This window comes from Abramis brama (genome assembly GCF_963993115.1).
Source record: "Abramis brama genome assembly, chromosome: 6".
Taxonomy (NCBI): Eukaryota; Metazoa; Chordata; class Actinopteri; order Cypriniformes; family Leuciscidae; genus Abramis; species Abramis brama.
Window position 1 is genome coordinate 26689634 of NC_139968.1, and position 17821 is coordinate 26707454.

The following is a 17821-nucleotide window of genomic DNA, read 5'->3' on the forward strand; positions in this document are numbered from 1 at the left end:
TTTAAACTAATTTAAACTTCAAACTACTAAATTTACTTCATTTAAACTTATAAACTCTACACTCATACACTTATAAACTAATTAACTTATAAACTCATGAATTCATAGACTTATGAACTCTTAAACTCATAAATTATGTCTATCTATCTATCATAAACTTGAAACTACTTTAAACTTCAAACCACTTTAAACTTCTTAAGTTTAAAGCTTCCAGCTCCCAAGCAACTCCATAGCAACCAAACTTGAGTACCCTAGCAACCGTTTTGCCAGACCTATATCTCTGAATCAGAACATCGTATAGAGATGAGGTTTGGCTCTTTTGACTCATGCTAGAAAACAGCACTTCCAACATGCTACACATGCTAGCAGTAAATAGCTACATGCTAATGGCGATTAGTTAAGTGCTAAATCATGCCAAGATCATGCTAAGAACTATAAAAACTCCATAGTAACCATCTGTGACAACTACCAACCACCTAGTAACACCATAGCAACCGCCCTGAATACCTTAGCAACCACCTAGCAACACCATAGCAACCACCCAGAACACCCTAGCAACCACCTACCAACCACCCAGAACACCCTAGCAACCAACCAGAATATCCTAGCAACCACCCAGAACACCCTAGCAACCGCCTAGCAACCACCCAAAATACCATAGCAACCGCCTAGCAACACCATAGCAACCACCCAGAACACCCTAGCAACAGCCTAGCAACCACCCAAAACACCCTAGCAACCGCCTAGCAACCACCCAGAACACCTTAGCAACCAACCAGAATACCCTAACAACCACCTAGCAACAGCATAGCAACCACCCAGAACACCCCAGCAACCGCCTAGCAACCAACCAGAATACCCTTGCAACCGCCTAGCAACCACCCAAAACACCCTAGCAACCACCCAGAACACCATAGCAGCCAACCAGAATACCCTAGCAACCACCTAGCAACACCCTAGCAACACCCTAGCAACCAACCAAAATACCCTAGCAACCAACCAAAATACCCTAGCAACCACCTAGCAACAGCATATCAACCACCCAGAACACCCTAGCAACCGCCTAGCAACCACCCAGAATACCCTAGCAACCGCCTAGCAACACCATGGCAACCACCCAGAACACCCTAGCAACAGCCTAGCAACCACCCAAAACACCCTAGCAACTGCCTAGCAACCACCCAGAACACCTTAGCAACCAACCAGAATACCCTAACAACCACCTAGCAACAGCATAGCAACCACCCAGAACACCCCAGCAACCGCCTAGCAACCAACCAGAATACCCTAGCAACCGCCCAGCAACACCATAGCAACCACCCAGAACACCCTAGCAACCGCCTAGCAACCACCCCAAACACCCTAGCAACACCCTAGTAACCACCCAAAATACCCTAGCAACTGCCTAGCAACACCATAGTAACCACCCAGAAAACCCTAGCAACCGCCTAGCAACCCCCTAGCAACCACCCAGAACACCCTAGTAACACCCTAGCAACCACCCAAAATACCATAGCAACCGCCTAGCAACCGCTTAGTAACAACATAGCAACAGCCTAGCAACCACCCAGAACACCCTAGCAACCACCCAAAATACCATAGCAAACGCTTAGTAACACCATAGCAACCACCCAGAACACCATAGCAACCACCTAGCAACCGCCTAGCAACCACCCAAAATACCTTAGCAACCGCCTAGCAACACCATTGCAACCACCCAGAACACCATAGCAACCGCCTAGCAACCACCCAGAATACCCTAGCAACAGCATAGCAACCACCCGGAACATCCTAGCAACCGCCTAGCAACAGCATAGCAACCACCCAGAACACCCTAGCAACCGCCTAGCAACACCATAGCAACCACCCAGAATACCCTAGCAACCACCTAGCAACACAATAGTAACCACCCAGAACACCTCAGCAAACCACTAGAAACACCCTAGCAACTTTTTAACTTCAAACTACTCCAAACTTTAAACTACTTTAAACTTCAAACTAATTTAAACTTTAAACTATAAACTTCAAACTACTTTAAACTTTAAACTAAATTAAACTTCAAACTACTTTAAACTAATTTAAACTTTAAACTAAACTTCAAACTTCTTTAAATTTTAAACTAAATTAAACTTTAAACTAAATTAAACTTCAAACTACTTTAAACTTCAAACTTTCCGGTCCAAACTTTCTCAAGCCAACTTAAAGTTTGTCTCGACGAACTTTTTAATCTAGTTCTATATTTTTATTTTATTTTAAATGAAATACCAAGACTTTGCATGTTTTTTATTTTTATATTTTTGTCTGTTTGTTTTTTTTAGCTACAGTCTACACTCTATGAAGGAATATGTCCAATTTTTGTTCAGATATATTTAATGCTGTTTTAAAAAAAATGGTTTTATATTTAAGAAACAAAGCAATTATTAATAAATTCTTTAAAATGCTAGGTAAACGTGCCTGTAAACTTTCACATCTTTAAGGCTATATCTGTATGAATAAAGATATGGACAAGCGAAAACTAAAGTGTGTCGTGTGACTTAACCAAAGGCCTGGTTGAGCAAAAAGAAAAAACCTCTTCTCCTCTCTCCAGCCCGTTGTTCCCTCGAAGACTGAGAGTCAGCGATATTAGATCCTGCTTTGAAACCCAGTGGCACGGGGCCTGTTGCTGAAACATTCACAGCCTGCTTGACCACTACAGACACGCACACAGGGTCACGCACAAAACCACGCTTCGGGGAAACTGACGCAGCTTGTCAGCGCTGTAATTTACAACCCTGCGTTGTCATTAAAGAGAGCGTAAAGGGCAGGAAACATTTGCTCTGTGCAGCTGAGGTGTCCAGTGCTGGGCATTGTCGCTCTGACCCCGCCACTTCCTGTTATTCCTTTGGCCCGGGGTGAAGGTCATGCTGGACTCACTGTAAACTTTGTTTCTTTGAAATGCTGGATGTTCAGGTTATTAAATATGGGCCATTGAGTTTGTGGCTCTTGCTTTGTGGCAGAAATAGCCTTGCAACTTCAATAACATTGTAATGTTTTCTGCATGTTATGTTTGTTGCTGTGGAGCTGAATGATTTTTAACTTCCCAAACAATCATGAGTGAAGCCTCTCTAATGAGCTGAAAATTCATTGAAAATGGTTTCGGATTTCATATCTTTTTATAAATATGACACTAAGATACATTTTAATTACCCATATGGTTGCTTAGTGGTTGCCAGGGCATTGCTATGCGGTTGCTAGGATGTATTGGGTTGCATTGCGGCTGCTGAGGGATTGTTAGTGGTTGCTATGGTGGTGTTCTAGGATCTGCTAGTGTCTTTTATTTTCTGCGCATTGCTGTGCAGTTGGTGGGTGGTTGTCAGGGCAGTGCTTTATGGTTGCTAAGGTGGTCTGTGCTTTGCTATGTAGCTGGTTAGGCATTGTAGGCGGTTGCCAGGGTTTCGCTCTGTGGTTTCCAGGGTGACTGAGTGGTTTTTCATGCATTGCTAAACGATCGCTAAGATATTCTCTAAAGCTATATTTTAGAATATTGCTATGTAGCTGCTAAGGTGTTGTGCGTGGTTGCTATGGTTGTATGTTGTATGATTTGTTGGAGTGTGGTGAGTGGCTTTTAGTGTGCTACTGCCAAGATAGTGTTAGTTAGATAGTGTATAGCTGGTTGCCAGGGCGTTGTTATGTGGTTGCAAGTCTATTCTCAGGAGTTTTTAGCGCATTTCTGTGCAGTTACTAGGGTATGCAATCCGGTTATTAACTAAGGTGTTGCTATGCATTAGGGCTGGGTAAAAATATTGATTTCTATATTTTAATCTATCTGTTTCTATGCAGTTACTAGGGTATTGGTATTGCTATGTATGGGATTAATATCCTGCCATGATTCAAAACTGAAAATAAAGTTCTGAAAGGTTGAAACTAAGTGTTCGAAAACTCAAAATCTTACAAAAAAAAGTTTTGCAAGATCGAAAAATAAGATTTGCAAGCTTGCAAAATGTAAAAAAAAATAAAAATATCTCTGCAAACATTATGTTGTTTTTGAGATTTCCTTCTTCAGAACTGCAACATTTTTTTACGATGTTGCGCAAACAATTTTTCAGAGTTTCAAATTTGTCAGTGTTCTCCCACTGTATTAGTTTGTTTTCCAGGTTTGAAACCTTGAAAATGGTGATCTGAAACCTGGTGTGCGAATGTGTGAAAAAAAGTTTTGAAACTCTGAAAACAGAGTTTTGCAGGCTTGCAAAGTGGTAAAAAAAAAAAAAATCTCTGCAAACATAATTTTGTTTTTGAGTTTTCCTTCTTCAGAAGTGCAACACTCTTTTTTACGGTGTTGTGCAATCATTTTTTCAGAGTTTCGAATTTGTCACTGTTCTCCCAGTGTATTAGTTTGTTTTCCCGATTTGAAACCTTGTAAATGGTGATCTGAAAACTGGTGTGCGAATAGGTGAAAAAAGTTTTGAAACTCTGAAAACTGAGGTTCGAAAGGGCGAAACTTATTACATTACATTACATTTGCACTCCTATTGCAGACTATTTTTTCAGAGCTGAGTTTACAACACCCACTTTGCGGAGATACGCCCACACAGTTGCGAGCTTGCGACTCACGTGATTTGTGGCAGCGTTGTCACGCAGCTCTGCTCTGAAACTCAGACTGAGCGAAAATGAAGCTTCGCAACTTGGCAACTTCAAAAAAAGCCTGGAGGGAGGGCCTTCTGCTATTGGCCAATGCTTTGCTGTCTGCTGACGTACAGTCCAATCACAAGTCATATTTACTGGAAAGGTGGGATTGACCGACTGCTCTCCCAATGACGAAAGCGCACAGGATACGCAAACAGGATGCACGGCTTTTTTAAAAGTTTATTTTATAAATTATCTTTAAAATAGAATATTCTGAAAAAGTGACATTTCCATTTTTGCTGATTCACATTGGTATCAAAATAGGTAAAACACACTTCAAAGTTACATACACCATTATGTTTTAGTAAAGATCACATTAGTTAACTGTAGGCCTATAAATTACTTATAAAGTAGGCCTATAAATTATCAGATTATAACAGATTATTATTTGATAACACCATTCAAAAGAATATTCAACATGAATGCCCCATTATGTTTTATGATTATTTTTTGTTTTTTAACTCCAATTGTATTCATAAGTTTTATTGGCTTTTTTATTGGCCAGCAGCAGTCATTAAACAAACATAAAATACACATAATATACACAAAATATTTTTTAATTTTTGCCCCATGCATTCATGTTGAATATTTGATACCAAAACAATGTTGTTGTTTTTTTGTTTTGTTTTTATGCTTGTTTTGCATATTAAACTTTTTATAAATGCCACCTCTGATGCAGATTCTGTTTTCTCTGCAGTGGGGGAAAAAAAATGTTTTTGTTGATACTAGTCAATTTGATTGGTAAAAGCAATATAGTGACTTAAAATATATAGAATTTGACTTGAAAGATGACAGTTAGGGGGAAATTGCCTTTATAAATGTAAAAAAAATAAAAAAAATGCAATGAGAATCAATTTAAGATTATTGCTTCAGAATAAATGACTTTTACAACACAAAAATTGAACAGTTTACTGAAGTTAGTTATTGCACCAATACAGTAGGCCTACTTGAGATTTTATTATAATATTAGGCCAATGTACATGACTGAGTCGCTCGCTGCGTGAGGAAAGTGAGTCGCTCGCTGTGTGAGGAGAGTGAGCATGAGAATTTCGAGAGTGAGAATTTCGTCATTGGCAGAGCAGTCGGTCAATCCCTATTTTTTACAGTCTATGGTCAATCCCACCTTTCCAGTAAATATGACTTGTGATTGGACTGTACGTCAGCAGACAGCAAAGCATTGGCCAAGAGCAGAAGGCCCTCCCTCCAGGCTTTTTTTGAAGTTGCCAAATTGCGAAGCTTCATTTTCGCTCAGTCTGAGTTTCAGAGTTTCAGAGCAGAGCTGCGTGACAACGCTGCCACAAATCACGTGAGTCGCAAGCTCGCAACTGTGTGTGCGTATCTCCGCAAAGTGGGTGTTGTAAACTCAGCTCTGAAAAAATAGTCTGCAATAGGAGTGCAAATGTAATGTAATGTAATAAGTTTCGCCCTTTCGAACCTCAGTTTTCAGAGTTTCAAAAATTTTTTCACCTATTCGCACACCAGTTTTCAGATCACCATTTACAAGGTTTCAAATCGGGAAAACAAACTAATACACTGGGAGAACAGTGACAAATTCGAAACTCTGAAAAAATGATTGCACAACACCGTAAAAAAGAGTGTTGCACTTCTGAAGAAGGAAAACTCAAAAACAAATTTATGTTTGCAGAGATTTTTTTTTTTACCACTTTGCAAGCCTGCAAAACTCTGTTTTCAGAGTTTCAAAACTTTTTTTCACACATTCGCACAGCAGTTTTCAGATCACCATTTACAAGGTTTCAAACCTGGAAAACAAACTAATACAGTGGGAGAACACTGACAAATTTGAAACTCTGAAAAATTGTTTGCGCAACATCATAAAAAAAATGTTGCAGTTCTGAAGAAGGAAATCTCAAAAACAACATAATGTTTGCAGAGATATTTTTATTTTTTTTTACATTTTGCAAGCTTGCAAATCTTATTTTTCGATCTTGCAAAACTTTTTTTTGTAAGATTTTGAGTTTTCGAACACTTAGTTTCAACCTTTCAGAACTTTATTTTCAGTTTTGAATCATGGCAGGATATTAATCCCATAGCTATGCGGTTGCTAACTAGGTGTTACAATGCAGTAGGGCTCGGTAAAAAAAAAAAAAAAAAAAAAAAAAAAGATTTTTCTTTATTTCTACTATTCTCATTTTTATGAACGATATCGATCTTTTAGTCTGTTATTTTCAGTTGATAAATGAACAAGACATTGTAGAGCACCTGTCGGCATACAATAAATCGCAATATGATATGAAACAAAGTCTCAGATTTCACATTCTGTACATTTTATTACGAAATTTAAAAAAAAATACCGTTTTGGCGCTCTTTATTCTGGCGCGAAAGCTCGGCGTTGCAGCATCACATCGAGCAAAGGCAAAGCCTTTGAGTGACGTGAACTGATCATCTCTTTACTAGTTACACGAAATATGAATGAACATCAGAGGTATGTTGAAAGATATAGTAAATCCTACCGAATTCCGTTTCATGTCTCATGTAATCTCAATCAGTTTCAATAAAACAGACTAACAATATGTTATTCTACCCCAGAAAAGTCATTCAGTGACCAAAAACTTGTTAGTCAGCTAGAAAAAGCAACTTGCTAGATATAAACCATATTACATATTCATTATATATTTTTTTACTGTTCTTCAGTATTTGTACGTTTTTGAATAAATCGGAAAACTGTTTTTGACAGACACAATTTAAATGTTAATATTGCAAAAAACGAATTGGAGTAGAAACATATAGGGTAATTATAAAGTTAGTATTATAACTTTATTATTATAGCATAGTTTGCAGCATTAGTTGAGAATTTTTCTTGAGAAAATTTCCCATCTGATATAGCCTATAGCATATATCCAAATTAATCGATATCGCACAAATTTGTGTCAATAGCCCTACTATGCAGTTGCCAAGTTGTTCTGAGTGTTTTTACATGCATTGCTATTCAGTTACTAATTTCATTGTGGTTTTTAGTTCATTGCTGAGCACTTGTAGGTGGTTTTAAGGGTGGTTTAAGGGTGGATTTTAGTGAATATGGTTAAGGTGTTGCTATGCGGTGTTCTTAAGGGTTTTTTCATGCATTGCTATGTGGCCACTATGGCTCGTTTCCACCGAGCGGTAGCCTACGGTACGGTACAGTAGCCTACAGTACGATTCGGGACGGTAAACCCTGATCCGGTTTGCGTTTCCACCGCCAACAGTAGGCTACCTGATAGGCGTGTTGTAGCAGCCTATGCCTATCAATCGACGTCATTTTCGCGCGAAGAAGAAAGCGACATAGTAAACAACAATGGATGACATACAATCTTGTTTTTGCTTCTCGGCATGTGGCTGTTTGTCACAAGAAGCCACGTTGTCAAGTCCGGACTTGCCAGGTCCGACTCAGAAGAATGACTCCCGAGGACGCGAGTCCGGTAATTCTGCAAATGGAACGGCGAGTTCTTGAAAGCGTCACTCAGCTCGCTCTGCTACTCCGGTTATCTCTAGGCAATAATAAAACGAAATAAGTTATAAAACACCACTCTGCCTCCTTTCGTTTTCATTTACAGCCTCACAAATGTGGTTTAGGCAACGCACTGATTATTCACTGCATAACAGCCTATTTATAATAAAACGAAATACACAACCCTGCCTCTTTTCGTTTAAGGGTGATTCTCCAACTAGGAGCACTTTTGGCACTGTGAGTTTATGGAAAATTCACTCTCTTACACTCCTTAAACAATCTTCCTAGCTTCATTCATTTGTCTTCTAACACAATATAACAGTGGGCAGTTTTAGAATTCCATGGATTATTATTATTTTTAACAGTTTTTCTGAAGAGCGCTTTCAAAGATGTCATTTCCACCACTTTTCAATTTATGTATTTTATTACAATATAATATTGTAAAACTGTTATATAAGATTATGTATCTGTCAACAACATCAGTGGCTACCTAATCATGTAACAAAATAAATCTTAATACTTCATGAACTTAATGCATTTTTATTTAAAGTTGCTAAATGCCACGAGTTGGGATTTTTGCCTACAACATCTCATTTTTGCTCAGGTCTATGTTTATTATAAGTCACTCACACATATATTGTAAGTAATGAACTATTACTACTTGATTTAAAATACATTTAGATCCACATCATTGGTTATTCTTATTTTTTTTCTTAAAAACTAGTGTGGAAAGTGGTGGAAATGACGGTTTATGGTGAAACGATTGTTTCTGTTTATTTTTACTTAAATTTCCAGTCCAAAATATTTTTAATCATGTATTTTATTATTTAACATATATGAGTTGAACAGTATACCTAATAGTTTTAAAAATAATGATTACAAATGATATGCAAATTATATGAACCTACTCAAAACATTCATATAAATATAGATAAATAAAAATAAATATAGAGTGTACTGAAATGGTGAAATATAAAGTTGTCAGTCCAAAAGCACAAATATGTCATGAGAACATGCAAATAGCACACAAAAACTACATATATCATGTCCAAAGCTACGCCTGTAATTTCTCAGGGGTGGAAATGACGGAGGTGGAAATGACATTTTAGCAGTTTTTCTGTAATATTAGCACTCCCTCATGTCAGGCTTAGCTACTTTTGGACTTATTATGTTGTTTACTCGTAATAAACATAAATACATTATTTTCATATTTGTTGTATAATTCAACTGAACTTCAGCCAAGGTGGAAATGACGCTGAATAAAAATACTCTGTATAAAAGCTTGAGTTACCTTGATTTATTTTCTTGTGCTGAAGAGCACATGTGCCTGAAGTTTCATCTTCAACTAATACGTCCTTTTCACTATTATTTCCATGATTCCCAAGTAAATAAAATATTTAAGGTGGATCTATTAAAGTGGATTTTGTTGATAGAGGTGGAAATGACGGAAAACCTGGGGACAGACTTATTTCATTCCAAAAATAGTCTAAAATTATGATATACATAAGGAATTCCGATGGTATGATATTATTTTATTTGTCCTTAAGACAAACATGTTAAAAAATATTTTTAAATCGATCCTTTAATATAATTTTCTAACATTCAAAGAGGGCCAGTCTGGGTTGGGGACAAGCATAAAACTGCAAAATCTGCTAATAAACAGCCTTGCAAAAGCATTTTTAAAAGAAAAAAGGGGCAAGATTTGGTGGTTACTAGGATGTTGGAGCATGAACTTCATAATGACAGTTTATTTGTGCACTTGTTTGTTTATTTATTTACAAAAAAAGGCCAAGGACACAAAAGTGCCTGTAGTTGGAGAATCACCCTTAAATGTAAAAAATATTAAACATATTAATATGGTCCAGGCAATATGTGCATTTGTACTCTGGTCATCTTCACTGTAATAAAATTGATGACAAAACTCTTTTTGTTCAGTTTCAGTTAACAATAATAGCCATTATAAAAGTATAAGTGAAAGGTAAGAAGCTATAAGAAAGAAAGCAAACAAATCAGTCAAACATACAAAATCAGAGCTCTACTCTAACGTTACAACGGTAAAGTTAAATAGCCTAAATATATAAAATTATGAAACTTCACTTAGCCCTCAGCCAAAACGATTGGTCAGGGAACAAATGATAGATTAACGAGACCAAATATCGCCTGTTAGGTCTACACAAGACGAATTATTTCTCATGTTTAACCACCACAAAGACGTCAGAGTCAGCGGTAAACGTCAGAACGACTAGCCGAGGAAAGGCTGTTCCAGGCGGGGTACATGCGCCGAGCGCCCGGTGATTGCCTGGAATGGATCTCACAACCTCCTGGATCAAATTTGTATAAATCTTTATAAATAAACCACAGATTTGAGCTTTAAACAACTACATTCTCGCCTGAAAAACTGACACAATAACAGTAGTATATTCCAACTGTATATTAAAAAAGGCGCTTCTTATGTTGTCATTCCCCTTGTAGCACGCGCAAGTTATTCTCTGTCAATCAATCAACGTTCTGCAGTGAGTCTAGCTCCCCCCTTTAGTACCGTGCTAGGTACCCCAAATGAAGGGTAGCCTACAGAAAAAGTGGTACGGTACGGTTCGGCATTTTGGTACCATTCTCAAATTTTGACAGTGGAAACGGAAATAAATGTGTAGCCTACCATACTGTACTGTACCGTACCATACATGTTAGGTGTTAACGAGCCATAATGTTTTCTCTGTGGTTTTAGTGAATTGCTGAGCATTTGCTAAGGCATTGTAGGTGGATAGCAGGGTACTGTATGTTGTAGCTTGTTTTTTTTACTAGTTTTAGTGCATTTCTGTGCAATTATTAGGGTGTTGCTGTGCAGCAGCTGTTAATGTATTCTGAGTGGTTTTTCATGCAATGCTATTCAGTTCCTAATTTCATTGTGGTTTTTAGTTCATTGCTGAGCACTTGGTTTTCAGGGTGTTCAGAGTTGATTTTAGTGCATTGCCATATGGTTACTAGGGAGTTGCTATGCAGTTGCCAAGGTGTTCTGTTTGTTTTTTTGTGCATTGCTATAGACCTTACGCGCCAGAGAAACAAGGGCGCCGCCATCTTTAGAATATTGTCTTTGAACTTCCGTTTTTGCGGTCGCTCTGTATATTCCTATGGCATTGCTGTCCAGGAGTAATTAGCTTTTTAAGTGGATTTACTTAATATAAAGTTAACAAAAGTTAACGAAAGTTATCATGAGGATTGTAATGTTTAAACCAGATGTCTTAACAAATGTCAGTCGACCGGGAAGATTTTAAAATGAGCCGTTCATTCATAAATACGCAAGATCACTGTGAAAATAAAACCGAAGTCAAAAGACAGCGAGTGCAGTGCTGAAAAGGGGCGGGGCTACATAAGGTCTATTCAGTTACTAATTTCATTGTGGTTTTTAGTTCATTGCTGAGCACTTATAGGAGGTTTTCATGTGTTCAGAGCACAGACTGTAAAAAATAGGTTCAAGAGTGGATTTTAGTGCATTGCTATAGGGCTACTAGGGTGTTGCTATGCAGTTGCTAATGTGTTCTGTCTCCTGAGTGTTTTTTCATGGATTGTTATGTGGTTGCTAAGGCTTCTCTGTGGTTTTCAGTGCAATGCTAAGCAGTTGCTAAGCCATTGTAGGTGGTTGCTAGGGCGTTACTATGTGGTTGCAAATGTGTTCTTAGTAGTTTTTAGTGGTTTTCTATCAATTTCTTAGGTTTGACTGTTATTAGCACAATATTATGCATTTGCTAGAGTGTTCTGGGTGGTTGCATACTGACAAAGAGCCCAACCTCCAGTCTTCATAATATTCTGGTCTGTAGATATGGCTCAAGTCCTTCTTTAAAGGACATTGTTCATCATCTGCTGTACAAAAACTGTCCAATCACTTAGAAAAGTAATAGCACACCTCTTCTCAAAAAGACGAGTCAATGCATGATGCGTTACATGACAAAGTTTAATATTTAGCAAACACTCTTAATTATTATGTGGCACGAAAACCCTCAAGAAAATTGGGTTAACAAACTTTTAAAAAAATAAAAAAATAAATAATGACCACTTTTAACCTGACATGCACATAATTTTGTTTTCTTTTCAAAGTGAACATTTTCATCTCTGTCAATAGTTTCACTATTCAGCAGACAGACACAATAGCAGGAACTCTCAAAGTCTCAAACTGATGACACAGCAGAACCGCAGAGTGAACTGTTTTTAACTATATTGAATGTCTGCTTTCCAATTTCAATCTACTGCAATCTAATAGAATGTTACTTTTTAAATTCCATTTTTATTCTTTTTTCAACAAGTGCACTTAAATAAAAGTCTAAAAAGACTATTAAAGGGAAATAGAATAAGAAGTATAAAAGTTTTTGATTGTTCAAATAATATTTTATCAATCCAGTAGGTCAAATGGTAGAGCAATGCGCTAAGGACTCCAAGGTCACAGGTTGGATTCCCACAGAAAACAGAAACTGCTAAAATATTTTAGATAAACGTGCCACTAAATGCACAAATGTTGCTGTTTAAATATCTTGTTTTCTCACAGGTTTCTCACTTTAAATAACAAGGCGACCTTAACTCTAACCCTAGCTCTGCTGGCACTAAATGTCTGTGTGACCCTCCCTGTGAGATAAAGAAAAATGTGCTAATGCTCAATGTACCGTTTTCAAATTCTGCTGAACCCTGCAATCTTGTCAGCTGACAAACATGGACTTCCCAAACCAACATGGAAGCGATGCAGTGGAGGAAATCCGGTGATTTTCCTGTCAGGAAAAGATGTTTTTCTCACCCATACTCTTGCTTAAAGCCGCTGTGTGGTCATATCAAACCTCTCTCACTCTGTGTCAAGCTGCTCAACATGCAAATCCTTGAAAGCACATGATCAAAAAGGTCTGAAGAGGTTTTTCTGGAGATGTATGAAGTCGAGATATCCAGTTGTGTCCTGTGACTGGAGATTTTGGCCGGTCTCGGGAGAGGCTTTTTTGTTTGTGTTACATGTTATCTGACAACATTTCAGGAGTTTTTCTGGCTTTGAGGAATCAGACATGTCTTATCTTTTCATTTTGGGACTCACGGTACTGTGGACTATACAGATTCAAGTAAGTTGCTTTTTTTTTGCAATTGATCAGTGTACTGGTACTAAATCATTATACATTTGTAAGGGTGGTATCATTTATAATACTTTTTAGACATGTACAGTTCTGTGCTGATGCTGTAGTATTCTTTGAAATAATATGTAAACGCCTTGTAAAAAGTGGCAATACCATGGTACTTTGCTGATGCCAGATGATAATACTATGGTACTTTGATTACTATGATAGATAGTATGATAGACCCCAAAGCTGTCCATCATACTATCTATAAAAGTATAAATCAAAGTACCATAGTATTATCGTAAGGTGTTGAAAAGTGAAGTCTACATCTTTAAGTAACTATTTAAATGATTTGTTAAAAGCTGTACCATGGTATTCTTTGAATGATCATGTAAATACTACACTATATGAATATGCACTTTTAAAATAGTACTATGGTATTTTTGTTTTTGGATCATGGTAGTACCAAGTGTTATATTTACATGGTACTCCAAGCCACGGCACTTCCTTAAATACCATGGTACATCCACTAAAAAAGTTACATTGTCGTGGTACCAGGTTCACTTTTATTTATTTATTTTTTACTGATCACTGTAACATGTTACTAACCCATTAATTTTTGTAAGGGTGGTATAATTAAATTTATAATACTTTTTTTGGAATTGTACTACTATGGTAATACCATAGTATTTTTTGAAGTACTATGTAAAAAGTGGTGGTACTATGGTACAGTACATTGCTGATATAAGATGATAATACCATGGTACTTTGATTTATACTTTGTTATACTCATACTATGTTATACCAATATTTTTGGGCAAAAATCCCATAGTATTTGTCCAAAGGAAAATGATAGTGTTGTGGTAATTTTAGTACAAGTATAACACATGATCCATGTTATATATGTAAATGGTATGTGAATATGGTACCATCATAATGAATAATACATATTTGGACCTGAACCATGATGTATTTTTATATAGATACTATGGTATATGAATATGCTAAACATTTGAACTCAACATACCCAGATAGTATCCAGATGTGGACCACATGTTAAAATTATTGTGAGCCTGAAGTGGTCGAACTATCCTAAGTTACATGTGGGCCTTTTTAGGTAAAGCACCACTGCTTATGGCAAACTGGATGGGACCCTAAAGTGGCCCATGTGGTAAATAGAGAATATTTCCCAAATATCACAATACCACACAAATGTGGGCTACCGTTTGAAAAAATGTGGCACACTCGGAAAAAGTCTGATCTGGGTGTAAACCAAAAGTGGCCAACATACATTGTAGAAAATGTGTCCCAATTATATTTAAAAATGTATAATATATATCTGGGCCAGTTTTGACAAAGACATGGGACAGTAATCACTGGTACAAAAGTACAAATGTATTATTAAAAACAATGCTAATCAATGAAGGCGTAAAACATGTAAAAAATCTTAAGTAATGTTTTTCACATTCTGAGATGTGACCCACAATAGGGGCAGGTTTGGTTTATTTGCTTCATTCATAGCTGACATGTAGCTATGCTGTGACTTGCTTGTGGCCCAGATCTGGCAAACAGGACCATCATTCCACGCGGTATGTGGGCCGGATCTGGGCCATAGCAATAAAACTTTGCGTGATTTGTGTACTAGTCTGGCATTCTTGTTCATTTTTCGTGTTGAGTCTCATTTGGGTTTCTGTCGTTCCAGGCCACCCCTAATCGCTGCGATTCGCCCGTTACAATCCTGAACAAAACTCCCTGCACATCCTGCGCTGCCGCCGCTGCCGTCGTCTGCCCGAGAGGGTTCAGGAAGATCACCAAGACCCCCGAATTCTGCAGGTGTGTGAATATCCAGCCCTTTCCTTTCCGTTCGCTCAGTATGTTTGTGTCTAATGTGTTATTGTCCTGTTTCAGTTATGTGGTGGAAATCGGGGATCGTCAGGTAGAGCAGCAAGGGTGCGCTCATACCTGTCAGGGGGTTACGACAGTCCAACAGTGCTGTCCAGGCTTCTGGGGGCCTCTGTGCTTGCGTGAGTTACAATGACCCCAAAAAACACTTAAGATACACAAAAAAATTCATTGCTTTATGTGAAATATACAAGTATATGTACTATATACCGTAGATAAGTCCTTACATTTTTTAGGGCCACCATTTATCAGTTTCTCCTGAGCTTTACTAGTCAAGTACAGTGATATCACTTAATGGTTAAATGTCTGAGCTGGTAACACAAAGAACTGCAGGTTCAAAGTTACTGTAAGTTGCTTTGGATATAAGAAAGTATCTACTATGTGATGAATTTCCTAACCAGTCCTGTTTGTTTCTCCAGCTTGCCCTAGCTGGTCAGAACAGACGTGTAATGGTCATGGTACATGTAATTCTGGAAAATCAGGAAATGGCACCTGTGTTTGTGATGTAAGTGCATCTGAGTTTTGATTTTAATGTACTTGTTTTTTATGTTAAAATAGATGCCTTATTTATTTATTTCAATTTTTTTTAAATAAGTCTTGCTAGGGTAAGTAATAACATAAACGTAATAATGTAAATTTATAGAAAATTGCCTTTTTAATTCGCAACACAGTTATGTTATATGAATTGTTATATTAATTCAACAGTTTCTTTGTTGGTATATTTATTTATTAAGTTATGTTGCTAGTTCAATTAATATAATTAATGAATAATAATAATATAACAATACAAATAATAATATAATAATAATTTCTAGTTTTTTTTTTAAAGCTGAGTTATGTTCAAATACTTACATTTTATTTTAATTGTAGCTTAAAATTTGGTCGAAATATATAAATAAACAAATAAACAAACACTTATGGGTTTGTTTATTAGCAGAGGCCAAAAGTGATATCCAGCTTAGAAAAACTGACATCTTCACCCTTATTATTAATATGAATTATATATATATATATATATATATATATATATATATATATATATATATATATATATATATATATATTATTATTATTATTATTATTATTATTATTATTATTATATATATTTTAAAGATTTTATAAGAATATTGTTTTGCTTGGTCATTCATTTTTGGCCAGGCTGTCATACAAAGCAAAAGAGAACTAACAATATATTAATAAGTGATTATGCTGTGGTCAATGTATGCTTTTCCTGTGAGATTTTTGTTTTTATCTTAATAAAATTTATCTAAAATATAACCAGTAGCTATAATTTGCCTTTTTTGCCAAATATTTTTGTCAAATAAATACCTTAATTACATTTAGTGTTTTGTTCTTCCCTCATATTTATAATATTTTCCACATGCTTTGATGGTTCATTTGAACTTGTAGGGTTGTTAAAAACAAATATCCCCTCCGGACATCACTTTTGGCGACTACTGTGTGTAAGTCTTGTTGGGGCAAGACATGTTCACTAAATAACTAAACAAACAATTTATAATAAATTAGAGGTACGCTTTTAAATGTTAGGCTCTTCTATTTCAGTTTTATGTTAATTCAGTAATAACATGTTTTTTTGCTGAAATTTATTTAAATATGTCTTGTTCAGGGCTATTTGTAACTTATAATAATAATCATCATCATCATCATCATCAACACTTTTACAGGAGGGATATACAGGTTTTGCATGCCAGAACTGTTTGAATAAGAATGCCTATGGAGACCACTGCCGTTCAGGTCTGTTATTTGTACGACAGTAACTTCTGATCGCAATAAGTTAATAATCACCATTTTTGAAGATAAAACGGTCTAACTGTAAAACTATTATAGAGTGCAGCTGCCTGAATGGAAAGTGTGACTCAGGACCCGAAGGGAATGGCGAATGTTACTGTCAGCCGCCATATATAGGACCAAAGTGCGATAAAGGTAATTTAAGTTAATCCACCCATTTCTCATTGAATATATACAACTACTTATCATTAAATATCATTATAAGTTAAATATCATTATGTTGATTTTGCTCTGCAGTTTCTTCACATTGTCCAAGCTGCCCGCCATACTCATATTGTAAGGGAGACGACACAGGCGCCGTGTGCGAATGTCTGAAGGGATACAAAAAGATCGGACAAGAGTGTATAGGTACTTCCCTGTCCCTGATGTTTAGCTACATGCTAAACAATAAATACATGTAGAGTTTTATGTCATGCTTTGTAAATTTTGGTTAATTTTCCTCTCATTTTAAAAGTACACCATGTAATTTTTCTTTTGTTCAAAATTAACAAAATTTAAATAATGTCAATACATCATCAATCCTTCTTCCCAAACGTGTTTTTGTCTTACCCTGATTAACTATGGTGAGCCTATTATAAGTGTTTATATTTTAAAACTGTCGGGATGTTTTTTTTGCGGGAAATGGTGTACATATAGTATATACATACATATCTGTAAATAGAGAAAAGTTGCTCTGGCTTCTTTGACGCGTGTTTGATGTGGGAGTGTCAGCGGTTAGTTGTCACAACAAGTGGGAAAGGTTGACATGGGGCTGTTAAATTTCAAACCTCCAGAGAATGACGCGACAGAGCTCGTAATAAAACAAGAATCAACATTGGCTTGGCATTTCAGAGATGGCGAGAACTGAGGGATTTGAAATGTTGTAAAAGCAACGCATAGATGCCGTTTTTATTACTCAACAGATGAGTAAGGTCTTTTA

General features: G+C 36.6%; 1 protein-coding gene across 1 annotated transcript in view; it reads left to right on the forward strand.

Annotated features, from left to right (window-relative positions):
* Positions 1 to 12918: 12918 nt before the first annotated feature.
* The window catches only part of stab1 (stabilin 1), a 33466-nt gene continuing 28563 nt past the window's right edge, over positions 12919 to 17821 (forward strand). The window contains exons 1-7 of the mRNA XM_084117217.1: positions 12919 to 13197; positions 14894 to 15024; positions 15100 to 15215; positions 15513 to 15598; positions 16779 to 16848; positions 16942 to 17037; positions 17140 to 17250. Coding sequence (XP_083973343.1) covers positions 13144 to 13197; positions 14894 to 15024; positions 15100 to 15215; positions 15513 to 15598; positions 16779 to 16848; positions 16942 to 17037; positions 17140 to 17250 — 664 coding nt within the window. The 5' untranslated portion in view covers positions 12919 to 13143. The remainder of the gene's footprint in view (positions 13198 to 14893; positions 15025 to 15099; positions 15216 to 15512; positions 15599 to 16778; positions 16849 to 16941; positions 17038 to 17139; positions 17251 to 17821) is intronic.